General features: G+C 37.7%; 1 protein-coding gene across 3 annotated transcripts in view; it reads right to left on the reverse strand.

Moving 5' to 3' along the window:
• Positions 1 to 23852, reverse strand: part of TNRC6B (trinucleotide repeat containing adaptor 6B) — a 259377-nt gene that overhangs the window by 124066 nt on the left and 111459 nt on the right. For all 3 annotated transcript variants that reach the window (XM_063074663.1, XM_063074661.1, XM_063074662.1), the window contains one exon: positions 14800 to 14867. In XM_063074663.1, the coding sequence (XP_062930733.1) occupies positions 14800 to 14867 (68 nt within the window). The remainder of the gene's footprint in view (positions 1 to 14799; positions 14868 to 23852) is intronic.

Raw genomic sequence — 23852 nt, forward strand, 5'->3', positions numbered from 1 at the left:
TGAGTATCTGTGGCATAAAATGCTTCTACCGTCTTTTCACAGAACCAAGTGGAACAGCCAGGCCCTGGACTGACAATTGAAATGTAGGCAAAGGCAGGAAACTCCTAGGGTGGAAATTTTGAATTTTAGTCTATTTTTATCCTTGCAATACCTTCCAGATGAGTTAGGAAAGCTGACTTACGTGTAGCACGCTCAATATGTTGAAATGCATGGAGACTGCACAGCCACCTTGTTTTAATTTGTGACAGACATGATTTCTTTATGAAACTGAATTTTGCTAAGTCTCCATTCCCCAATGTAGAATATAATTGTACAAATGTTTAAATGTGTTGGCATGTAAGTGTTAAATAGCAAGCTGCATGAAAAGTTGAGAAACAACACAGTTAAAAACAAAATATTGGTTCCATTTTCAAATGACATGCTCAATATTTTTCTTCAGCCTCCACATCATCTTTTGTTGTACAATACCTCTAAATGTAAAGCAATTAGACTAATTGTTCATCTAAAACAAAGAAGTGTAATAAATATACTATTTCCCTTGTGTTTCCACATAGAAGGAACTCTGTAATATATTTATTGTACTTTTTTCATATTAACAATTAGACAATGTTTTAAAATTATACTATTACAATAAAAATACAAAGTAATAAAAATTTTACTCTTTAAAACAAACAAAAAAACCCCAAAACTTTCACATTCAAATGAGTGTTATCTTTCAAAGCTGGCACCTCTGGAAGTTACATACTATTATTCAAAAATTCCTGATTTTTATCAGGAAACAAGATTGAAAATTAATGAACTGAACATTTAACTCAAAAAGCTAGACCCAAAAAATTAATTAATAATGATAAAGGCATACACATAAAGTAACAGCCAAAAATAAAATAGTAGACTGGATTAATAGAACAAAAAACTGGTTTTTGTTTTTAAAAAATAAATAAAAGCAGATAATCCTTTGGTAAGTCTGATCAATAAAAAAGAGAAGACAAACATTCGTGCTGAGAAAGAGGATATCATAACTACAGATTTAGAGAAGATCTTTTAAGTTGTGCAAGAATCACACATACCTTTATGTCAATAAACTTGAAGACTAAATTAAGTGGATGCAGCCAAGGAAAACACTAATTATCAAAATCAACTCAAGAAAAATTAGGAAAACAACAACACATAGCAGAAATTTGTAAGACAGTCAAACGACTAGCCACTAAAACTACATCAGGCCTAAATGGTTTTCTGGGTAAATTACACTAAACTTTTACTGAATGGATAATTTCCATGTTATCCCTACTATTCCAGAATTTATGAGTACAGAAGGGAAAGCTTCCTATTTTCTTCTATGAACCTAACATATTCTTAATACCCATTTGGACTAAGATGGTACAAAAAATAAAACTGTGGACCAATCTTGTGAAGACAGACACAAAAATCCTAAGTAAAATATTTGCAAATAGAATTCAGCAGTTTTAAGAGAGTAATTCATTATGACCATGTAGGGTTTATACCAACAAAATTCTTTTTTTTTTTTGGTGGCCAGCTGGTATAGGGATCTGAACCCATGACATCAGGGTTATAATATACCAAAAATATAAGGATAGTTAAGTTACAGCAATGCAAGGATGGTTAAATTATCTATTATCATAAATTTTCATTTGTTCAGCAGATATATACTAAGAGCTTTCTGTGTCAGACTGTGTGCTAAGTGCTGGGGATTCAACAGTAAACCAGAAGGTTCATGTCAACATGGAGCCAACATCCTGGTGAGAGAAGGAAATCACTGAAAAGGAAATAAACAGTTTGACTGAATACAGAATAACTGAGGAAGGCTCACTTCAGATAAGGTGGTTAGGGAAGGCTTTTCTCAGGAGCGACATTTATAAACTGAGTTGAAAAGCAACTGCTTGAGTGGTCAAGGAACAGGAGGCTAGGTCACGTGAGCAGGGGAGAGAGGTATGAGATGAACCTTAAAAGGAGGAGGAGCTAGATCATACTGAGTCCTGCAGGCCACAAGAAAGATTTTATTTTAGGAATAGTGGAAAGACAGAAGAGTTTTAAGCAGGAGAGTGAACAGTGCCATTTTATTCATTAGCCACCGCTCTCCACTTAATACCTAGGGTCTACAAGCTTTTCAGGGCCTAGGAAAATGTTTGGGACCTGAAAAAAATACAAGTCCAAAATACAAAAGGAAAATTGTAACCAAGAAAATTAATAAATGGAGGCTTCTGGTCAAGATGGTGGAATAGACGGGTCCCCAGTGTCACTCTCTCCCACAAATCAACCAATTTACAACTATAAAAAAGCAATGACAGCCACGCTGGGGCTGCTAGAGCTCAGGGGAAGAGGAGGAGAGACCTATGGAGTGCATGAAGGTGGGAGAAGCCACGATGAGAGTATGAAAAAACCACTCAGACCATTTCGTGCTGCAGCCACTTTAAGGCTGGACCTACCATGCCCACAGAGTAGGAGCTGGCAAAAGCTGCAGCTGTGCCCTTCCGATGGAGTTTCTTGGAGGTGGCAGGGGAGAAGAGGGCCTTGGTGGCCCTCAGGACAGCAAGACCACTAATAGGGTTCCCATGGACCCACACAGGAGCAAGGAGCCACACAATTGAAAAAAAGGAGCCACTCACAGGCCAGTGAGTCATCACAAGGGACCAGGGCACAGCCCATCCCATAGAAAGTGTTTGCAGCATGGGTGGTGGGGGAGACAGGCCTATCAGGGGAAAACTGGGGCACAGCAAGGACAGGTGACTGGCACCCCAATCAGCATAGGACCACTCAGAGGAGACTGGTCAGGAATATAGGATTGCATGGGGTGCAGTTTGCTGAAAAGTCTCAGGCCCAGATCAGAGTTTCTACACAACCCAGGTGCACTGGGTCTCTGGAGAGCTGGAAGTACCTATAAAGTCAACCATTATAACCTGAGCTGCACAAAAAGCCTTCTGTAGGGAATCAGCAGCAAAGCAGCAATTCGGCTCAACCATGGAGCTCAAGTACTGGTCCCAACAGAAAGTTCCCCCATTTTATTTATTTTTATTTTTATTTATTTATTCCCCCCCCCCACTTTGGAAGTAAGCAAAGGACAAAAAATTAGTTCCTGCCTGGGCACACCACCAGCACCTTGGGGCACACAGCATGGAGCCGGGAACCAGACCCCCTGCCCCCCCCCCACAACCAGGCACACCGCCAGAGCTTCAGGGCCCATCCAGGGACCGCCCACCCCCCCACACAAGGCAAACCACCTGCAGCACCAAGGAGCATGCCAAAAACATTATCTCCATGTGGGTGGCTCACCACCACCACCACCACAATAACCAAAAGCAACTAGATGCCACAACCACCACACAGATGGCCCAGCAGCCACTGGAGTGCATTGACACAAGGAGAGTCACCAGCAGAGGCCATAGAAAAGAGAATGTCTCTCTCCACAAAGCCCATTCCAGAGTGACAGAAGAAGCATCTGCTCTACGATAATATTGGGGGACCTGAACACACCTCTCAGCATTGGACAGATCATCTAGGCAACAAATCAACAGAGTAACCATTATTCTTTCAGAAAGAGAGAAGAAATCTAGGGCAATTAGAGGGGGGAGGGGGGAAGGCGGGGGGGGGGAAGGCGAGGGGAAGGGGGAGAGACTGGACAAGGGGCGTAAAGAATAAGTACGATTTGTAACAATACATATGCTAGTGATATTGACTTGATCAACGTATGTCAACACTGAACCCCCAAAATATGTGTAATCAATTACAATTCAATAAAAAAAAAAAATAATAATAATAGTAACAGCTGGTTAGCTCAGTTGGTTAGAGCAAAAGCCTTATAACACCAAGGCCAGACACACACACACACACACACACACACACACACACACACACACACACACACACACACCACACACAAACACCAATAATAATAATAAAACAAATAGATTCAAATAAAAAAAAGAAAATTAATAAATGCTTAAACGTCCTTGAAATATAATAACCCAGCAATTTCATTCATCTTGCTGGGAGAGTCAGAAGACTTCACAAGAGAGATGAAATTTTGAACTGTTTGCCATTTAGAGAACCTAAGACAGGCAAAGGTTTTTCTAAGTTCTACCAACTGCAGTACCACCAAACCATAGCAAGTAGGAAGGCTGATAAGGAAAAATGTAAATGTGAGAGCTAAGTGTTTCTAGTATTCTTACCCCTAACAAAGTCAGAAGGTAGAATATATGTCAAGAGAAAAGATATTTCTGATGTGCTATGCTAAACAAACCTTTGGAGGTCAATTAGTAGCATGACTAATTAGCCATTACAGTCAGTCACCTTCAGACAAATAAAAAAAAAAGAAAAAGAAAAAGAAACAAAAAGTAGAAATACCATGTAGTCAAAACTACGCAGGAATCTCCAGTGCAACTTGCATCCAGTAATCTCTGGATTATTAGTTAAAAATTAGAATGTTAGCATTTATACTGCTAGCAGGCCTTTTAGCGTACTTTTTTTTTTTTTTTTAATCTTCAAATTCTTTAGAACCAAACCTCAGAAATTAAATTTGCATTTGGAGGGAGCCTTCCTTGACATTCCAGGCTGAATCTAGTACTCTCTGTGCTCCATGGCACCCCAAATATATGTCTATGGTAGCACCTCCATACTCTGTTGTTACCCACTTATTTGGCATTTCTCTCTGTAAACTATGAACCCTCTTATAAAAGGGCAAGGCATGTGGCTTTTATTTCTGGATTTAGCACAGAGGAGGAATTCAATTAAAGTTTGCTGAATGAATGAACAAACAAACAAGCAAAGGAATGAATGGAAGAATACTATGAACCTAGGTACTTACAGGGTGTAAAAGAAGACAACACTTATCCTGCAATTGGGAGATAAGACATATAGATGAGACAGTCAACAAGAAATTATAAGATAAATTGTTAACTATATGTTCCACCCTACGAGAGACAGGAGTTAGAAAATGGAGGGAGACACCACAGCTCAGTTAAGCTGGGCTTCAAAGAAAGGACAGGACCAGAATGGTCAAAAGAAAGTTGCATACTGTGAAGCTAATGAAGCTACAGCTGCAGGACCCCTCACATTCATAGGCCTCTCTCAAAGACCGAGGAGGGGTTCTAAGAATGTGCCCAATGATCCCTTATTTTTTTCTGTTACACTGTATTTTTTAAAGTTTTTATTGTGGTAAAAAACACATAACATAAACTTTACCATCTTAACCATTTTTAAATGGACAGTTGAGCAGTGTTAAGTATATTCAACACTGTTGTGAAATAGATCTCCAGAACTTTTTCATCTTGCAAATCTAAAACTCCATAACCATTGAACAACAACTTCCTTTTTCCCCTACCCCAGCCCCTGGCAACCATCATTCTACTTTCTGTCTTTATGATTTTGAGGACACTAAATACCTCATATAAGTGGAATCATATAGTATTTGTCTTTTTGTGACTGTCTTATTTCACTTAGCATAATGTCCTCAAGGTTCATCCATGTTCTAGCATGCGACAGGATTTCCTTCCTTTTTAAGGATGAATAATATTCCATTGCATGTATATAGCATATTGTGTTTATCCATTCATCTGTCTACAGACACTTGGGTTGCTTCCACATTTTTGTCTATTGTGAACAGTGCTGCTATGAACATAAGTGTACAAATATCTCTTTGAGACCCCGCTTTTAATTCTTTTGGATATACACCAAGAAAAACTGCTGGATCATATGGTAGTTATACTTTTACTTTTGAGGAACCAACACGCTGTTTTCCATAGTGGTTGCTACATTTTACAATTCCACCAACAGAACACAAAGGTTCCAATTTCTCCATATTCTTACCAACATTTGTTACTCTCTGTATTTTGTTTTTTAAATAGTAGCTATCCTAATGTGTGTAAGGTGACATCTCATTGTGGTTTTGATTTGCAGTTCTCTGATGATCAGTGATGTTGAGCATCTTTTCATATGCCTGTTGGCCATTTGTATAGTATCTTTGAAGAAATGTCTATTCAAGTCCTTTGCCCTTTTTTTGGGGGGGGGGGCGACTGGCCAGTACAGGGATCGAACCCTGGACCTTGGTGTTACTGGCACCATGCTCTAATCAGCTGAGCTAACCGGCCAGCCCCTTTACCCATTTTTTAATTGGGTTATTTAAATTTTTTATTGTTGAGATGTAGTAGTTCCTTATATAGTCTGGAAATTAACCCCTTATCAGACAAATGATTTGCAAATATTTTCTCCCATTCTGTAGGCTGCCTCTTCATTCTGTTGCTTGTGTCCTTTGATATACAAAAGTTTTTACATTTGATGTCGTCTTATTTGTCTATTTTTGTTTTGCCTGTGCTTCAGGGTCATAGCCAAGAAATCACTGCTAAGACCGATGTCATCGAGTTTTTCCCGCACATTTCCTTCTAGGAGTTTTATAGTTCTGGTCTTAAATTTAGGTTTTTAATCCATTATTTTTAAATAGTGAGTTAATTTTTGTATATGGTATAAGATAATGGTCCCACTTCCTTCTTTTGCTTGTAGATAGTTTTCCCAACACAATTTGTTAGAGAGACTGTCCTTTCCCAATTGAGTAGTCTTAGCACTCATGTCAAAGAGCATTTGACCATACATGTGAGTGTTTATTTCTGGGCTTTCTAGTCTATTCTGTTCATCTATTTATCTGTCTTTATGTCGGTGTCACACTTTTGGAAGTGTGAGTCCTCCAACTTTGTTCTAAATGACCCCTTATTTTTATAAAATGTGCAAAAAGAAAAAAAAGATATTTTCATAATTTTAACCCAGATTCTTAAAACTACAGTCTCTTTCCATCCCAACTTTCTTCCCATCATAGTTCACCTTTTGTCAGTGGACTCAGAGTGGCTGCAGGCATTTTGAAAAGCCCCTAAGAAGAACTTAAGTTGGAGATACATTTATTTTGCATTTAGTAGAATATATTTATGTGGCTCTCATAAAACTGTGTAAAGCTAAAATACTGTCAACCAACCTGTGTACAAATATCTGTTACTGGGTCACCTCACTCTGCATCACGATAGAAATGTGCGGGGCCAGATTATATCATGATATAAATGTCAATTTAAAGGGTATTTCAGATTAGTCAATGTATAAAAAGAAGTGAAGTCTTGCCATCTTATAGTGCACATATAGAAGATACTTGATAGAGGTTTTCCCAAAGTTGATACAGTCTTACAAATTTATATGATGTTACCCATAACAAGTTGTGAGGCTGCAAGAAAATTTTCTTATCTACAAATAATAAAAATCATATTTTAGTCAACTATGCTATAAGAAACACTGAATTATTTATCTACTCTCTTTTTAGAAAATACCACAGAATTGCTGTAATACAAAGGCACGATCAAAGAGTATGCTGTCAAAAAATATAGGGAAAAAGTTTCATAGGAACGTCTTAGGCAGTAAATTAATACAAATATGCTATTTTTCTAAATTTTGTGGTATTAGCCAACTTTTAAAGTTATTTTGTGATTTCTTTCTTCATTGTAAATAAATTCATAAATAAGTAAATAAATTAATTAATTAGGTTTACTTTTGAACCTAATTTTGTATTTGAAATTAATTTTCTTTTTCTTAAAGAGCATTCCCACAAAACCTTTATTTGTTCTTGGTCAGAAAGGAGGGTCTCTTTGCCTGAACTGAGGCTTATAAAGGGAAGGAAACCACATGCGCATAGAAGACCTTAAGGGGAGCCACTGGCAGGAGCAGGAGTTACCTTTAAACAGTAGTGAAAATATGCATAGGTAGGCTAAAGGAATCTTATGGAGGCCCTTACAAGAAAAGTAAAAGTTCAGACTTGACTAGAGAAGCATTTCCTGCAAAATAAACGATAACCCAACAACTGGCTTACAGGTAGGAACACTTAAAGGAAGGTAGTGATAAAATCAGGTCTGTTGGAACATATTCAAGAGAGCACTGAATATAAAGTCAAACACGACATGTTATCAGTTTACTTTTCCTCTGCTGATAACAAATAAAATATTACGGAATTAAATTTTTTAATAACCCCACTTAGTTGTTGTTTTTTTTAATATTAATTTTTTTTGCAACTGGCCAGTATGGGGATCCGAACCCATTACCTTGGTGTTATAAGGCTGTGCTCTAACCAACTTAGCTAATCAGCCAGCCCTTATAATAACCCCATTTCAGATTTTCAAAGTGAGTGTATAAAACAGGGATTTTCTTAACAGTCCATGGGAATACTTATTGATGTCTTCATTCTTTCAATATGTATTCACTGATGCTTTTTGTGTGCCAGGCACTTTCCTAGACAGTGATCAAGCCAACAAAAATCTCTGTCCTTGCAGAGCTGAAGATCTAGCATAAAGCCTTTTTTTTTTTCTTCTGGTGGCTGGCCAGTACACAGCATAAACCCTTAACCTGATTGTTCTATTCCCTGCCTCCCCTTCCCCCTATTCTACACTCTCCCCTGCTACTTCACCCACACAGATTCCGCAAGTGAAGGGAAAAACAGGTGGAGTGCTCCGGTGGAACTTGTATACACCATATCTTCTTGTGATCATAAAATTTGGGGGAAATAAACACTAGCTTCTCTTCAAAACACCAATGGAGATTCCTGATGCTGAACATATATTTCTTTACCTATTTTTAAATAATGCCAAGAATTTCAAAATATTTTACAACTGTATGATAAGAGTATCTCCAAAAAAGAAGCCTTAAAGCACCACTTTCAAAGAACAAGATAAATACATCTTGCCTTTCAAGTAATGTTTTTCAATAAGGCATATTATTTGTCCATAAGTAAAATATAAGCAAAATGAATAAGACTTTTATTATATTAACTGCAATTTCCTGACAGCTGCATGACCTACCCTATTCATTGTTGTTTAAAGTCACTACCTTAGAATATAAGAGCAACCATATAGCTTGCAATCATTTTCTTTTTTTTCCTTTTTTTTCTTGCAATCGTTTTCAATTCTGAAACACATCTCTATTAAAGTTACTCTTATTGTAGTTAATCCATATTGCAGACATCCAAGAAAAACCTCATAAAATAGAACTCAGAATTTATTATGATCCTGAGACCCTTGGAGAAAAATAGATGTTTTCAGACAATTATTTTTTTTAAAGTAACTTCAATGCAAATAAGGATATTTATTAGCAATGAAATTTATTAGATCTAGTACATGTCAATGGTTTTACTAAAATTCCCAGCAGCAAAAACTCCATGAGCATAAACTATCATCTAATGAACCTCTTTGTGGTGTTTTTAAAATACCAATTAACTTGAAAATAAAACTCATTTCCTCTATCCCTTCCAAAATATGAAAAGATTATATAGAAAAGCCAACTATTCTTCTGATGTCCAGTTCACTATTGTGTATAATGATTGAGTTTACAGACAGTTCAATTTGGTACTTCTTAATAAGTTTATTTTGACATGTACATATTTTAATGGTTCAAAGGGAGAAAAAACTGGTGAAAACCTTATGGTGGAATACTCAAAATAAAACGTTAAAAAAAAAAAAACCCAAAAAACTTTCCTATGGCCAAATACCAAGGTTTGTGTTTTGAAGATGATTATCTTTTAATTAGTGATTTGGAAATATTTTCACTTTTTCTGTATTTAGGAAATGCTACGGAGCTGCCTAACGTTTTTAAACAAACACCCAAAAGAATGATTCCCAAAAAGCTTACTGTTAAACCGGGTGATCAAATATGAAACAAAAAATATCCTAATAAAAAGAATCTTTACTGTAGAGATTTTGAGAGAATAAACTTTTACAATTTCCCCTGTAATATAAGATGAATCTGAGAAAGACAGAGCTATAAGTTAAAGAGTTAAGAATAGGAGCAGAAATAAAGATAAGGTAAGGACAAACTTTTAGGACTCAAGAAAGGTCTGCATAATTAATAATTCAGAAAAATAAAAAGGGCATTTTATAACCATACATTTAAATTGGAAACAATGTAATTAGGAAGAAGAGAACTTAATCAAGACATCAGAGTTAAGACATACAGCACCTGGAGCACATAGCCATATTACACCCCACTGAGGTATGAAGAATAGTGCTGACTCCATAAATTACATTCTTTTCTCTGAAGCATCAATAAAATACTGTCTTAAACCTTCAATTTCCTTAAAGGGCTCCCATGCAAAACCTCTGAACAGATTCTCCTTAGAGAGCAAAATAAAAAAATATGGCACCCTACAGGAGTAGACATATAAAAATACAGGAATTGATATAATTCCTACCAATTCTAAAAATTCAATCAACAATTCCTAAAAAGGGAGTACTGTCTATAAAACACATTATAAAATGAGATTTTAAAAAACTTTTAATAATGTTTTACTTAACACAACATATACAAAAGACTATTATTTCAACATAAAATCAATGCAAAAGTTAGTAATTCTACATTTGTCTTTGTACTGTCTTTGAAACCCAGGCATTTAAACTATGCATTTAAAGTATAATTCAATTTGATAACTAAATTTTTTAAAATTGTAATTAAAAAACGAAATAATATGAAATTTACCATCTTTACCATTTTTAAGTATACAGTTCAGTAGTGTTCAGTATATTCACAGTGCTGTGTGACAGATATAGGGAACTTTTTCATCTTGCAAAATTGAAACTCTATTTCCTATTAAACATTTCCTATTAAACTCTACTTCCTATTAATTCTCCTTCACCCCAGCCCTTGGCAGCCACCTTTCTACTGTTTCTATGATTTTGACTACTTTAGATATTTCATCAGTACAATCATACAGCATTTTCCTTTTTGTCACTGGCTTATTTGGCTTAGCATGATATACTCAAGGTTCATCTATGTTGTGACAAATGATGAGATTTTCTTCTTTTTAGACACTGCATAATACTCCATTGTATGTATATGCCACATTTTGTTTACCCATTCATCTGTCAATGAACATTTATGTTGTTCCCACCTCTTGACTGTGAATAACATCTCAATGAACATGGGTGTGCAAGCATCTCTTCAAAATTCTGTTTTGAGGGATTTGTTTTTAATAACGGCCTTTTGTAAAATAAACCAAAAGAATTAAGAAAATTCAATCAACAAAAATGTACTAGAAAAACTGAATTATTTTATTTTAGTAGATTAAAGACAAGTATCTTTTGAGAATAAGAGTCAATTTCAGAATGGAGATTTAAAGTTCAGACTTGTTTGCAAGCTATGCTGGAAAAAAACAAGAAAGAAACAAAACAGGCCAAACTCATTACTACACCAAAATTGATATTTAGCTTCAAAATCACTTCCAACAAATCATCTTCCCACAAACATCTAGACGATCATAAGTATCATAAATAAAGCCAAATCAAAACCGAATCAAAATACTGCCTGGGTAGACACATTTTATCTGAAATGAGCTTTCAGTAAGCACAAACACAATCTATGAACAAGTACCTACTCATGATGCTTTTTGAAAAGCTGTCATAGTTTTTACATTTACTCCTGAGTTAAACACATCAGGTGATTAAAGCTGTGTAATTTTAATGAAGTAATTACATGGCAATAAACTTAGCTTGTCTGATTTGCTACAGTAGCTCTCAAAGTGAGTATCTTTAGAAAAATTATTACATTAGATATACTAATAGTAATAAAACCCATTAAAAAGCAACAATATTGAAACGATATGTATATAGTGTTTAAAGCCATACACTAAATCTTATTCACACACACCAGAATTCAGCACAACTGATCTAAAAAATTAGCAGCTTAGCGCAGCTATTTCTCAATATCAAGTCCATTGTCTTTCAAGGGAGCTTTCTACATGCATAGCTACTTTAAACTGCCTATTAAAAGAACTTAGTTCCATTGAAATAAGCATCACAGAAATAAAATAAAATTTTTAAGGCTTCTAGAACCTCTGGTCAAAATGTTAAATGGGGAAACAAAGAAAGTGGCACGGATTAGTTAACAAAATGATTTTAGTCCTAATCCTTACAAGAATTTGCTCTGTGACTTTGAGCAAGTTACGTGTTACCCCTGTGCTACACCAGTCTCTGTAAGTGAAACAAGCTATTCATACAGGCTGATATTTATGAATGAGAACCATTTTGGAAATCATATGGAAAAAAATTAAGTTAGAGCTGTGCTTCACACCATACACAAAAATAAGTACCAGTTCGATTAAAGGTCTAAATGTAAAAAATGAAGTGGAAAAACTGAAGATATTTTATCATGTTAGGGTAAAAAAGACTTCTCTAGGCAAGCACAAAACATGGAAGCAATAAAGGCTGACTGATATGACTATATAAAAATTTTAAATTTGTTAGTAAGAAAGATACTCCAATGTTAAATGATAAAGATGAGAAAATATTTAAAACATCTCAATAAATAAAAGTTAATATCTATAATTTATAAAAAGATCCTACAAAGCTGTAAAAACAAACACAATCCAATAGAAAAATAGGAATATATATAAACAGATGATATATAAAATAAAAATAAATGGCCAATAAACTAACAAAGATACTCCATCTCACTAGTAAGCAAAAAAGTGCAAATTAAAACAGTAAAATATTAGAGTGGCAAAAATTTAAAGATATATATTTTATTGCCATCAAAAGTTTGAAGAAATGGGCACTCCCATACATTGTTGATGGAAATAAACATTGGTATTCCTTTTTTGGGTGGCAATTTGACAGCAGCTAACTCCATGTAAAATACACACGCTCATAAACCAAACAACTCCACCTCTAGAAATCTATGCTACAGAAATGTGCCTGTGTATAAACATGTAAGAATAAGGATGTCCAATAAAATATTGTTTGTAATCAAAGAAATGAGGGCCACCAAAATATCTGTTAGAGAAGAATGACTACAATACAACCATTCAACAAAATGTTTTGCAGATATTTAAAAGAATGAAATAGAGTGCAAAAGACGTCAAATTATAAAAGCAAGTCTCAGAAGAATTACACTGGGAAAAAAATCTATTTGGTTGATTTAAAATATACAGAAAATGTTTAAGAGGGTTAGAAGGGTAAAAGAAGAGTCTCACTTTTAGTTCTACATCCACATTTATTGTTCGAATGTTTTATGACAAGCATGTATTACTTTTATAATGGGAGAATCTGCCCTAGCAACGTTTCCTGAATATTTAAAAATGCTGACTCAGGATAGGGATTACTAGAGCAGGTTTTTAAAGATAAGGACTGGTTTGTTTGGGAAATGGATACCCTCTAGAGAACAGAACTTTCATCTGTTTTAAAAATAGGCTTAATGCCATTTTCACTGTTTTCCCCAACTCCCCAATTTGTGAGACTTTGATCTTGACAATTGCAGTTTTGCTAACCACAGTACTTTTCAGGAACACAGCTCCCAAAAATGGCAAAGGATTTGAGACAGTGATATTATAAAACACTTTAAAGTCAGTAAGATCTGGGTTCAAATCCTAAATTCCATTTCAAGCTGTATTACCATGGGTAAGTTACCTATCCTGACCTCTGAATAAAATGGAGATAATATGCTATAATGAGAGAAAATAGATTTTAAAACATCTAAGCAAATCACCTTGTGCACAGAAAACCCTCAACAAATGGGAGGTATAATTTTTATATTACTAGACCTTTGATCAGAGTGTGGGTGTGGGGCAATGGGCGGGGGAAAGAGAGAAAAGTACTTGAAGTGTTTCTCCTGTCATTCCACTGGGACTAGACATTGGGCATTCTAATTCGCTAAAGATGAATTGATTCCATCAACCCGTGCAGAATATAAGTGCATTTGACAAGATACAGCAAGGTTAGGATTTATATTGTAAGCTATTTTTAAAACTGCCTGGTTAGCAAATTAAACCAGCTGTGAAAATATCCTGATTTCCATTCACAAAAACACAAGACAAGCTATTCTCCTTTAATGAATCTGGCCTCGTGGCAGCATAGTACAATCTGCATAATACATTCCTAAGGGTTTCAGAGACATAATTTTCTTAAGATAGACCAAAATTAAACTATTTTCTGGGGGAGGTGGGGGGAGAAGACTAGAGACAAAAAAGAAAAAGACTAGAGTTCCTCCCTACAGATTTTTGGTAAATTCCATGAATCACCGTTCCATTCAATTTAGGAGACTACTGGCTGAATAAAAAATGGTAGTTATGTCAGGACTTTAAGCCAGTCTTAACTATTTTTCCTTTAAAAGGGCACATAGAAAACCAGTCTGCTCTGCAACACAATTTTTCAAGTTCTGTGACAGAGCGAGGAAAAAAATCTACTTACTGCCACCAAAAAGCTGCTCAGCAGGTTTAAAGCCAATTACCTCAAGAAATCATGGGAGAGATCCTGAATTATTTAGAATGTTGGCTAAATTATATTACTTATAATTCCTCTACTTTTAAGGAAACAATTTGTCATTTAAATAAAGATCAGAAGTGTAAATAACTAAATGGAATAGAATTTCAGGAAGTACTATTCAAATAAATTCACACTTGGCATGTGGGAAGTCTACTAATTTAGTTCACTTCATAAAGACATTGTTAAGAAAAGGATGTACAACTTTATACTGTCTTTGGAAATCAACCAAACTGAATTAGTTCAATTTGGAACATACTGAACCTTAAAACCTTTGCTAAATTAAAGCATAGCATAAATTTTGATTAGTCAAGTGTGAAAAACTACAAAGCCAACTTTCTTGTCCCGCAGGTTAGCCAGTCTATAAATAGAAGCAATGTATTAACAGCTACCAAAGCAACCGGTGAGTTCCACAATGTCTCCAATGCATACATCCCCAGCAAATGTGCTCTCAGCATGTTTAACCAAAGTGCTTCTAGCAATCTATAACAGGACCCTTTTAAAATAAACTGTAACTCACTGTTTGCTTTCTTCACCAGGAGGTGGAGTCTTGCCATGCCCTTCCATTACAAAATCCTCCTGTTCCACCTGCAAAGGCAAGCATCACAGGTCAGCAGAAGTCAGTAACTAAGATACAACACACTTCAGAGTGCCAGGACCTGCCCTGTGCAAAACCACAGGGCCATTTCACTATGGTACCTAAAACAGAAGCCTGACCCCATAGTTTTCAATATCCAGGTTTGCTTAAGGCCCTTCTCCTTGGGTGACTAGCCTTGCAGAATGAAAAGGGAAGCATGTTGACTAGTACTCACATAACTGTGACAAAGGGTTAGCATCCAGAATATTAAAAAAGGGCTATGAATTAATGAGAAAAAGACGACCTACTAGAAACATTTTCAAAATAACTGAGTAGGAATTTCACTGAAGAGAACACATAAATGGCCCCTAAACATATGAAAAGATGTCCAGACTTACATCAATCAGGAAAAGTCAAATTAAAACCATTTCATAACTAGCAGGTTGGCTAAAATTATAGTCAAGCAATACCAAAAGTGTTGGCAAGGGTGCAGAACAATAGCAACTCACATCCACTCCTAGTGGGAGGGTAAATTGGTACAACTACTTTGAAAAACAGTTTGCTATTTGAACATGTATGTACTGGACAAACTAGCCACTGCACTTCTATGTATATACCCTAAAGAAACTTTTGCACATATACAAAAACAGTTATAGTAGTATTATTTTTAATAGGAAAAAAAGAATAGAAGCAAACATGCATCAACGATAAAATAGATGGACTATAATGTTCTCTGACAATAGAATACTATACTGCGTGAAAATGAATAAACTACAGCTACATACCTCAACCTTGATGAGTTACAAGAACATAATATTGAGTGAAAGAAGCAAGTCACAAAAGAATACATATCCAGCATGATTCCAATAATACGAAGTTCAAATATACACATTTTAAACCATTATATGTGTGTGTACAGACATATATGTCTTTTTTTTCTTTTAACTATAAAGAAAAGGGAATGACTAATATAAAATTTAGATAGTGGCTGTCTTAGGGAGGGAGGGGATTCAATCAGGGAGGGGTAGATGGGGGGGTTCTGGGATATGATTATGTTCTATTTCTTGGCCTCTGTAGTAGGTTTTTGGGTGTTTTCTTCATAATTGTTCTTTCAATTGTGTATGTATATGTCATGCACTGTATAACGACAATTTTGGTCAACAACTGATTGCATATATGATGGTGATCCCCATAAAATTACAATGGCTATACCATATAGCCTAGGTGTGTAGTAGGCTACCTAAATTATCGAACTTGACCTGTGTTTACTAGTAAAAAAATAAATAAAAAAGGTCTATCTATAATCATTTTTACTCCATACTGGCCAGCTGCAAAAACACAAAACAAAACAAAATAACAACAAAAACTCATTTGGTAGAATCAATTTTCAATTAACCACAACAATGATGGGAAGTAATTGAAAAGCCCTCAACTTCAACAACCTCCTCTATGCTGGCTCCCAAATCTTTAACTCCAGCCTCTATATTTTGCATTCTAGTCTCCACTTCGATGGCTGTACAGGTCCAAAATCAAACATCATCTTAGTTCTCAAATTTCCTCTCCAAGAAGAGTTTTCAAGATGGCGGCGGCTGCGGCGGCTGGCGCGGAGTAGCTGAGGTGGAAAAGGTGGCCACTGGGCCTCAGGCAGCCAGGAAGCTTGTGGACCTTCCTCTGGCCATCTCTTAAGGGAGGACTGCTGCTGCTGGCCGGTCGTGGGGGCTCAACGCCACTTTGCCCCCGGCAGGAGAGGCTGCCTCATTTACAGGCAACAGCTTTGAAGTGTGGAGCAGGAAAAGAACTGATTCTTAGCTGCAAAAGCGAGTCTTGAAACAGGGAACACGGCGCCAGGGCTGCTGTGGATGCAGCCAGGATCCCGGAGGCTGGGGCCGCACTGAAGGCGGCCAGCTGCCCTATTCAGGATTCGAGGTTTCAGGCCGGCATTAAAGAAGATTCCTGGGAGCGCCCAAGCGGCGCCGCGACTGAACAGCCCGAGGCGGCAGCGCCGAGAACTGGGAAGGCAACAAACCAGAGACAGAGAGCGAGCGCCCGACCTGGCACAGCACTGTGAGTGATCCCTGGCACAGCTCTGTTCGGGGGGTGGATGCCCACGCGGCTCCCGCCTGCACCACCAGGCCACTCACTGCCCCGGTGCTGCCTCCATTTTCCCAGGTGCGGGCAGCTCCGCCCTGCTCGGCCATCACTGAGCCCATTTGCTTGGCCTGGCGCGGGGCTTTCCGGACCCTGCGAGCTGGCCTCCTCTCCCACTCCCTCCGCGGTTCTCTGGCGGGGCTGGGGGTATGGGGCGTCCCGACCAGTGTTGGGAGGGCTAGGAAGTACGGGCGGGCCGACTGTCACTCCACCACACCCTGGACTCCGGCCCCGGTAAACTTCCTGTTACTGGGAGGCAGATACCATCTCTGCGACCACCAGTTTGGAAAAAAGCCTAACGAATTTCTGGTTGGGAATAGTGTGGTAGGAGAGTTCCCAGGTCCGCTTGAACCTGCCGGAGAGCAGGCTGCAGGCGGGCACTAGACTCGGTTTATACCGGGGGGATACAAAGGTGAACAAGACCCGAGAAAGATCTACACAGTGCTACAAAGGCACCCAGAGAGACCGGTCGTCTGTGCCTAGCAGAAACCTGGTAGACTTCGTGGGCGAGGCGGTGCTGAGCAGGGTCTTGAAGGCCCAGCTGATAGACGAGGGGTGCAGAAGACACACCCCAGCCCAGCACAGTGTGCACAGAGGGGGGAGACGTGCGGCCAGGGAGGCGGAGACTCGACAGAAACCACACACCTGGTGGGGTCGCCACTGCACGATCTAACAGCCTGGGCCAGAGCACACGGAACGGGGAGAAGTCCTGTACAGAAAGTGAAAGCTCAACAAAGATCACACACCCTGTGCTACGTGATCCACCAGCCCAGCAGAGTACAAGCTGACTAGAAAGGTGGATCCCCGGAGAAGCCCAAGACCCGAGGCAACCACACACACAAGACACTAGAGGCCAACTGAGCAGTCACGGCGGGAGCCATACCAAATTGGCAACCACAGCAACATCATAGTTAGTCATTAGTCTCAAACCGGTGGACTGTGAAACCCCCTGCCACAATGAATAAACACCAAAAAAAAGACACCAGAAATACAAAAAATCAAGAAAGTACACCACCAAAAGTTAATAAATCTCATACTCTAGATCCTATAGAACAAGAAGCCCTTGAAATAACTGACAAGGAATTTCGAGTGATAATTCTAAGGAAACTGAATGAGATACAAGAAAACTCAGCTAGACATCATGATGAAATGAGGAAAAGTATACAGGATCTGAAAGAGGAAATATACAAGGAAATCAATGTCCTGAAAAAAAATGTAGCAGAACTTGCTGAACTGAAGAAGTTATTCAGCGAAATAAAAAACACAACGGAGAGTTTAACCAACAGGCTTGTCGAAGTTGAAGAGAGAACCTCTGAACTTGAAGATGGGCTGTTTGAAATAACACAAGCAGACAAAAAGAAAGAAAAAAGAATCAAGGACATGGAAGAAAATCTGAGAGAGATATCAGACAACCTCAAGCGCTCAAATATCCGAGTCATGGGTATTCCAGAAGGGGAGGAAAATGGAGATTCCATTGAAAACATATTCAACAAAATAGTGGCAGAAAACTTCCCAGGTATAGGAAAAATCACAGATCTTCAGATCCAGGAAGCTCAACGATCTCCAAACGTATTCAACCCAAAAAGGCCTTCTCCAAGACATGTCATAGTCAAATTGGCAAAACTCAGAGACAAAGAGAGAATCTTAAAAGCTGCAAGAGAGAAGCGTCAAATCACCTATAAGGGAGCCCCAATCAGGTTAACATCAGGCTTTTCATCACAAACCCTAAAAGCTAGAAAGGAATGGGATGATATTTTCAAAATACTAAAAGACAAAGATTGCCAGCCAAGAATACTCTACCCTGCAAGGCTATCCTTCCGAAATGAGGGGCAAATAGTATATTTCTCAGACAAACAAAAACTGCGGGAGTTCACTACCACAAGACCACCCTTACAAGAAATCCTCAAGGGAGTACTGGGTTTGGTTCCTGAAAAATAACTACCACTGCCATAAAAACCTAAGAAAAATCTAAACCCGCTAGTACAATAAAAATGGCATTCATGAAGAGAAAACAAGCTAACAAAAACACTATCTACAACCTAAGGAACCAACAAACAAAGAAACCAAACAGTAAATCAGAAAGCAAGGAACAAAAGACACCTAAGACAACCAAACAACCAATAAAATGCTAGGAATAAATCAACACCTTTCGATAACAACTCTTAATGTTAAAGGCTTAAATTCCCCAATTAAAAGACACAGACTGGCTGACTGGATCAAAAAGCAGGACCCAACTATATGCTGCCTACAAGAGACCCACCTCACCCATAAAGATTCACACAGACTAAGAGTGAAAGGATGGAAAAAGATTTACCATGCAAACAGAAAAGAAAAATGAGCTGGAGTGGCTATTCTTATATCTGACAAAATAGACTTTAAACTAAAAACCATAAAAAGAGACAATGAGGGACACTACTTAATGATAAAAGGACTGATCCATCAAGAAGACATAACAATCATAAATATGTACGCACCCAATGTTGGAGCAGCCAGATTTATAAAACAAACTCTATTAGACCTAAAGAAGGAAATAGACACTAATACCATAATAGCAGGGGACCTGAACACTCCACTGTCAATATTAGACAGATCATCTAGGCAAAGAATCAGTAGAGAAACACAAGATCTAAACAAGACTCTAGACCAATTGGAATTGGCAGATATCTACAGAACATTCCACCCAACAACCTCAGAATATTCATTCTTCTCATCAGCACATGGATCATTCTCCAGGATAGATCACATATTAGGTCACAAATCAAGTCTCAATAAATTCAAAAAAATTGCAATTATCCCATGTATCTTCTCAGACCACAATGGATTAAAACTAGAAATTAATAACAAACAAAACTCTGGAAACTATACAAACACATGGAAATTAAACAGCATTCTACTTAATGACATATGGGTCCAAGAAGAAATCAAGCAGGAAATCAAAAAGTTTATTGAAACTAATGAAAACAATGATACATCATACCAAAACCTGTGGGATACTGCAAAAGCAGTATTGAGGGGAAAATTTATTGCATTAAATGCTCACTTCAGAAGAATGGAAAGATGGCAAGTGAACAACCTAACACTTCACCTTAAAGAACTAGAAAAACAAGAACAATCCAATCCTAAAGTTAGCAGACGGAAAGAAATCATTAAGATCAGAGCAGAACTGAATGAAATTGAAAACCAAAAAACAATTCAAAAGATCAACGAATCAAAAAGTTGGTTTTTTGAAAAGATAAATAAAATTGACAAACCATTAGCATGGCTAACAAAAAAAAGAAGAGAGAAGACTCAAATAACAAAAATTAGAAATGAAAAAGGCGATATTACAACTGATTCATCTGAAATACAAGGAATCATTCGAGACTACTATAAACAACTATACGCCAACAAATTTGAAAATCTGGAGGAAATGGATAAATTTCTGGACACACACAAGCTCCCAAAACTGAACCGTGAAGACGTAGAAAATTTGAACAGACCAATAACAATAAAGGAGATTGAAGCTGTTATCAGAAGGCTCCCAACAAAGAAAAGCCCAGGACCAGATGGATTCACAGCAGAATTTTACCAAACATTCAAAGAGGAATTGACACCGATTCTTTACAAACTATTCCAAAAGATTGAAACGGACGCAAATCTCCCAAACTCATTCTATGAAGCAAACATCATCCTGATACCAAAACCAGGTAAAGATATAACCAAAAAAGAAAACTACAGGCCGATATCCTTGATGAATATAGATGCAAAAATCCTCACTAAAATACTAGCAAACAGAATACAGCAACACATACGTAAAATTATTCATCACGATCAAGTGGGATTCATCCCAGGGATGCAAGGTTGGTTCAACATACGCAAATCAATAAATGTGATACACCATATTAATAAACTCAAACACCAGGACCATATGATCATCTCTATAGATGCTGAAAAAGCATTTGATAAAGTTCAGCACTCATTCATGACAAAGACCCTCTATAAGTTAGGTATAGAGGGAAAGTATCTCAACATAATTAAAGCCATATATGCCAAACCCACTGCCAATATCATCCTGAATGGGGAAAAGCTGAAAGCTTTTCCTTTAAGAACAGGCACTAGACAAGGATGCCCACTCTCACCACTCCTATTCAACATAGTGTTGGAAGTACTAGCCAGAGCAATCAGAGAAGAGAAGGAAATAAAGGGCATCCAGATTGGAAAAGATGAAGTCAAACTGTCCCTGTTTGCAGATGACATGATCCTATATATCGAACAGCCTAAAACCTCTACAAAAAAACTGTTGGAATTGATAAATGATTTCAGCACAGTAGCAGGATACAAAATCAACACACAAAAATCAGTAGCATTTCTTTTCTCCAATAGTGAACATGCAGAAGGAGAAATCAAGAAAGCCTGCCCATTTACAATAGCCACCAAAAAAATAAAATACTTAGGAATTGAGTTAACCAAGGAGGTGAAAAATCTCTATAATGAGAACTACAAACCACTGCTGAGAGAAATTAGAGAGGATACAAGAAGATGGAAAGATATTCCATGCTCTTGGATTGGAAGAATCAACATAGTGAAAATGTCCATACTACCCAAAGTGATATACAAATTCAATGCAATCCCCATCAAAATTCCAAAGACATTTTTCTCAGAAATGGAAAAAACTATTCAGACATTTATATGGAACAATAAAAGACCACGAATAGCCAAAGCAATGCTCAGCAAAAAAAATAAAGCTGGAGGCATAACACTACCTGACTTTAAGCTATACTACAAAGCTATAATAACCAAAACAGTATGGTACTGGCATAAAAACAGACACACTGACCAATGGAATAGAATAGAGAATCCAGAAATCAACCCACACACTTACTGCCATCTGATCTTTGACAAAGGCACCAAGCCTATTCACTGGGGAAGGGACTGCCTCTTCAGCAAGTGGTGCTGGGATAACTGGATATCCATATGCAGGAGAATGAAACTAGATCCATACCTCTCACCGTATACTAAAATCAACTCAAAATGGATTAAGGATTTAAATATACACCCTGAGACAATAAAACTTCTTAAAGAAAACATAGGAGAAACACTTCAGGAAATAGGACTGGGCACAGACTTCATGAATACGACCCCAAAAGCACGGGCAACCAAAGGAAAAATAAACAAATGGGATTATATCAAACTAAAAAGCTTCTGCACAGCAAAAGAAACAATTAAAAGAGTTAAAAGACAACCAAGAGAGTGGGAGAAAATATTTGCAAAATATACATCTGACAAAGGATTAATATCCAGAATATATAAGGAACTCAAACAACTTTACAAGAAGAAAACAAGCAACCCAATTAAAAAATGGGCAAAAGAGCTAAGTAGGCATTTCTCTAAGGAAGATATACAAATGGCCAACAGACATATGAAAAAATGCTCAACATCACTCAGCATCCGGGAAATGCAAATCAAAACCACATTGAGATACCATCTAACCCCAGTTAGGATGGCTAAAATCCAAAAGACTCTGAACGATAAATGCTGGCGAGGTTGCGGAGAAAAAGGAACTCTCATACATTGTTGGTGGGACTGCAAAATGGTGCAGCCTCTATGGAAAATGGTATGGAGGTTTCTTAAACAATTGCAAATAGATCTACCATACGACCCAGCCATCCCACTGTTGGGAATATACCCAGAGGAATGGAAATCATCAAGTCGAAGGTATACCTGTTCCCCAATGTTCATCGCAGCACTCTTTACAATAGCCAAGAGTTGGAACCAGCCCAAATGCCCATCATCAGATGAGTGGATACGGAAAATGTGGTACATCTACACAATGGAATACTACTCAGCTATAAAAACGAATGAAATACTGCCATTTGCAACAACATGGATGGACCTTGAGAGAATTATATTAAGTGAAACAAGTCAGGCACAGAAAGAGAAATACCACATGTTCTCACTTATTGGAGGGAGCTAAAAATTAATATATAAATTCACACACACACACACATACACACACACACACACACAAACCGGGGTGGGGGAAGAAGATATAACAACCACAATTATTTGAAGTTGATACAACAAGCAAACAGAAAGGACATTGTTGGGGGGAGGGGGGAGGGGGGAGGGAGGGAGGTTTTGGTGATGGGGAGTAATAATCAGCTACAATGTATATCGACAAAATAAAATTTAAAAAAAAAAAAAAAAATTTCCTCTCCAATTTATATCCCCCCATCTCTGTGAATGGTATCACCATTCACTATGAGCTCCAAACAGAAAACCTATAATCACACAATATCCTCTGTCTTCTTTCCTTAACCCCACATCCAATTAATCCCCAAGTACTGCAGCTTCTACCTCTTAAACAGCTCTCCCATCCATGACTCCTTTTCTTGTCCCCTTCAACTGCCAGCTTCTCTAAATTTCACGATTATGAAAGCCTTCTTACTAGTCTTTGTGCTTCTAGGTCCTCTCTCATTTCAATCCATCCTCCAAAGCACCTATCACTGAGTGGACTTTGTAAAATGCAAATCTGACTGCCTCACTTCCCTGATCAAAATTCCTGAATGGCACTCAATGGCACTCTGTCTCCTACCCTGAGGATGAAAGTTCAGTTCCTGTGCTTAAGCCATCGAGAGAGAGAGAGAGAGAGAGAGAGAGAGAGAGACAGAGAGACAGAGAGAGAGAGAGAAAGAGAGAGAGAGAGAGAGAGAGAGAGAGAGGAGTTTCAGTGAAGCAGACAGGCAGGCGTTGGCCTCGGGCATCCACCCGCACAGCCATGCTTTCCAACGTATGGCTCCAAGGACCTTTTGGCCGGTTACCTAGTTCGTAGACCTGCATGAAGGGGTCTGGTGACCCAGTCCGGTATG

This window comes from Cynocephalus volans, chromosome 12 (assembly GCF_027409185.1).
Source record: "Cynocephalus volans isolate mCynVol1 chromosome 12, mCynVol1.pri, whole genome shotgun sequence".
Lineage (NCBI taxonomy): Eukaryota > Metazoa > Chordata > Mammalia > Dermoptera > Cynocephalidae > Cynocephalus > Cynocephalus volans.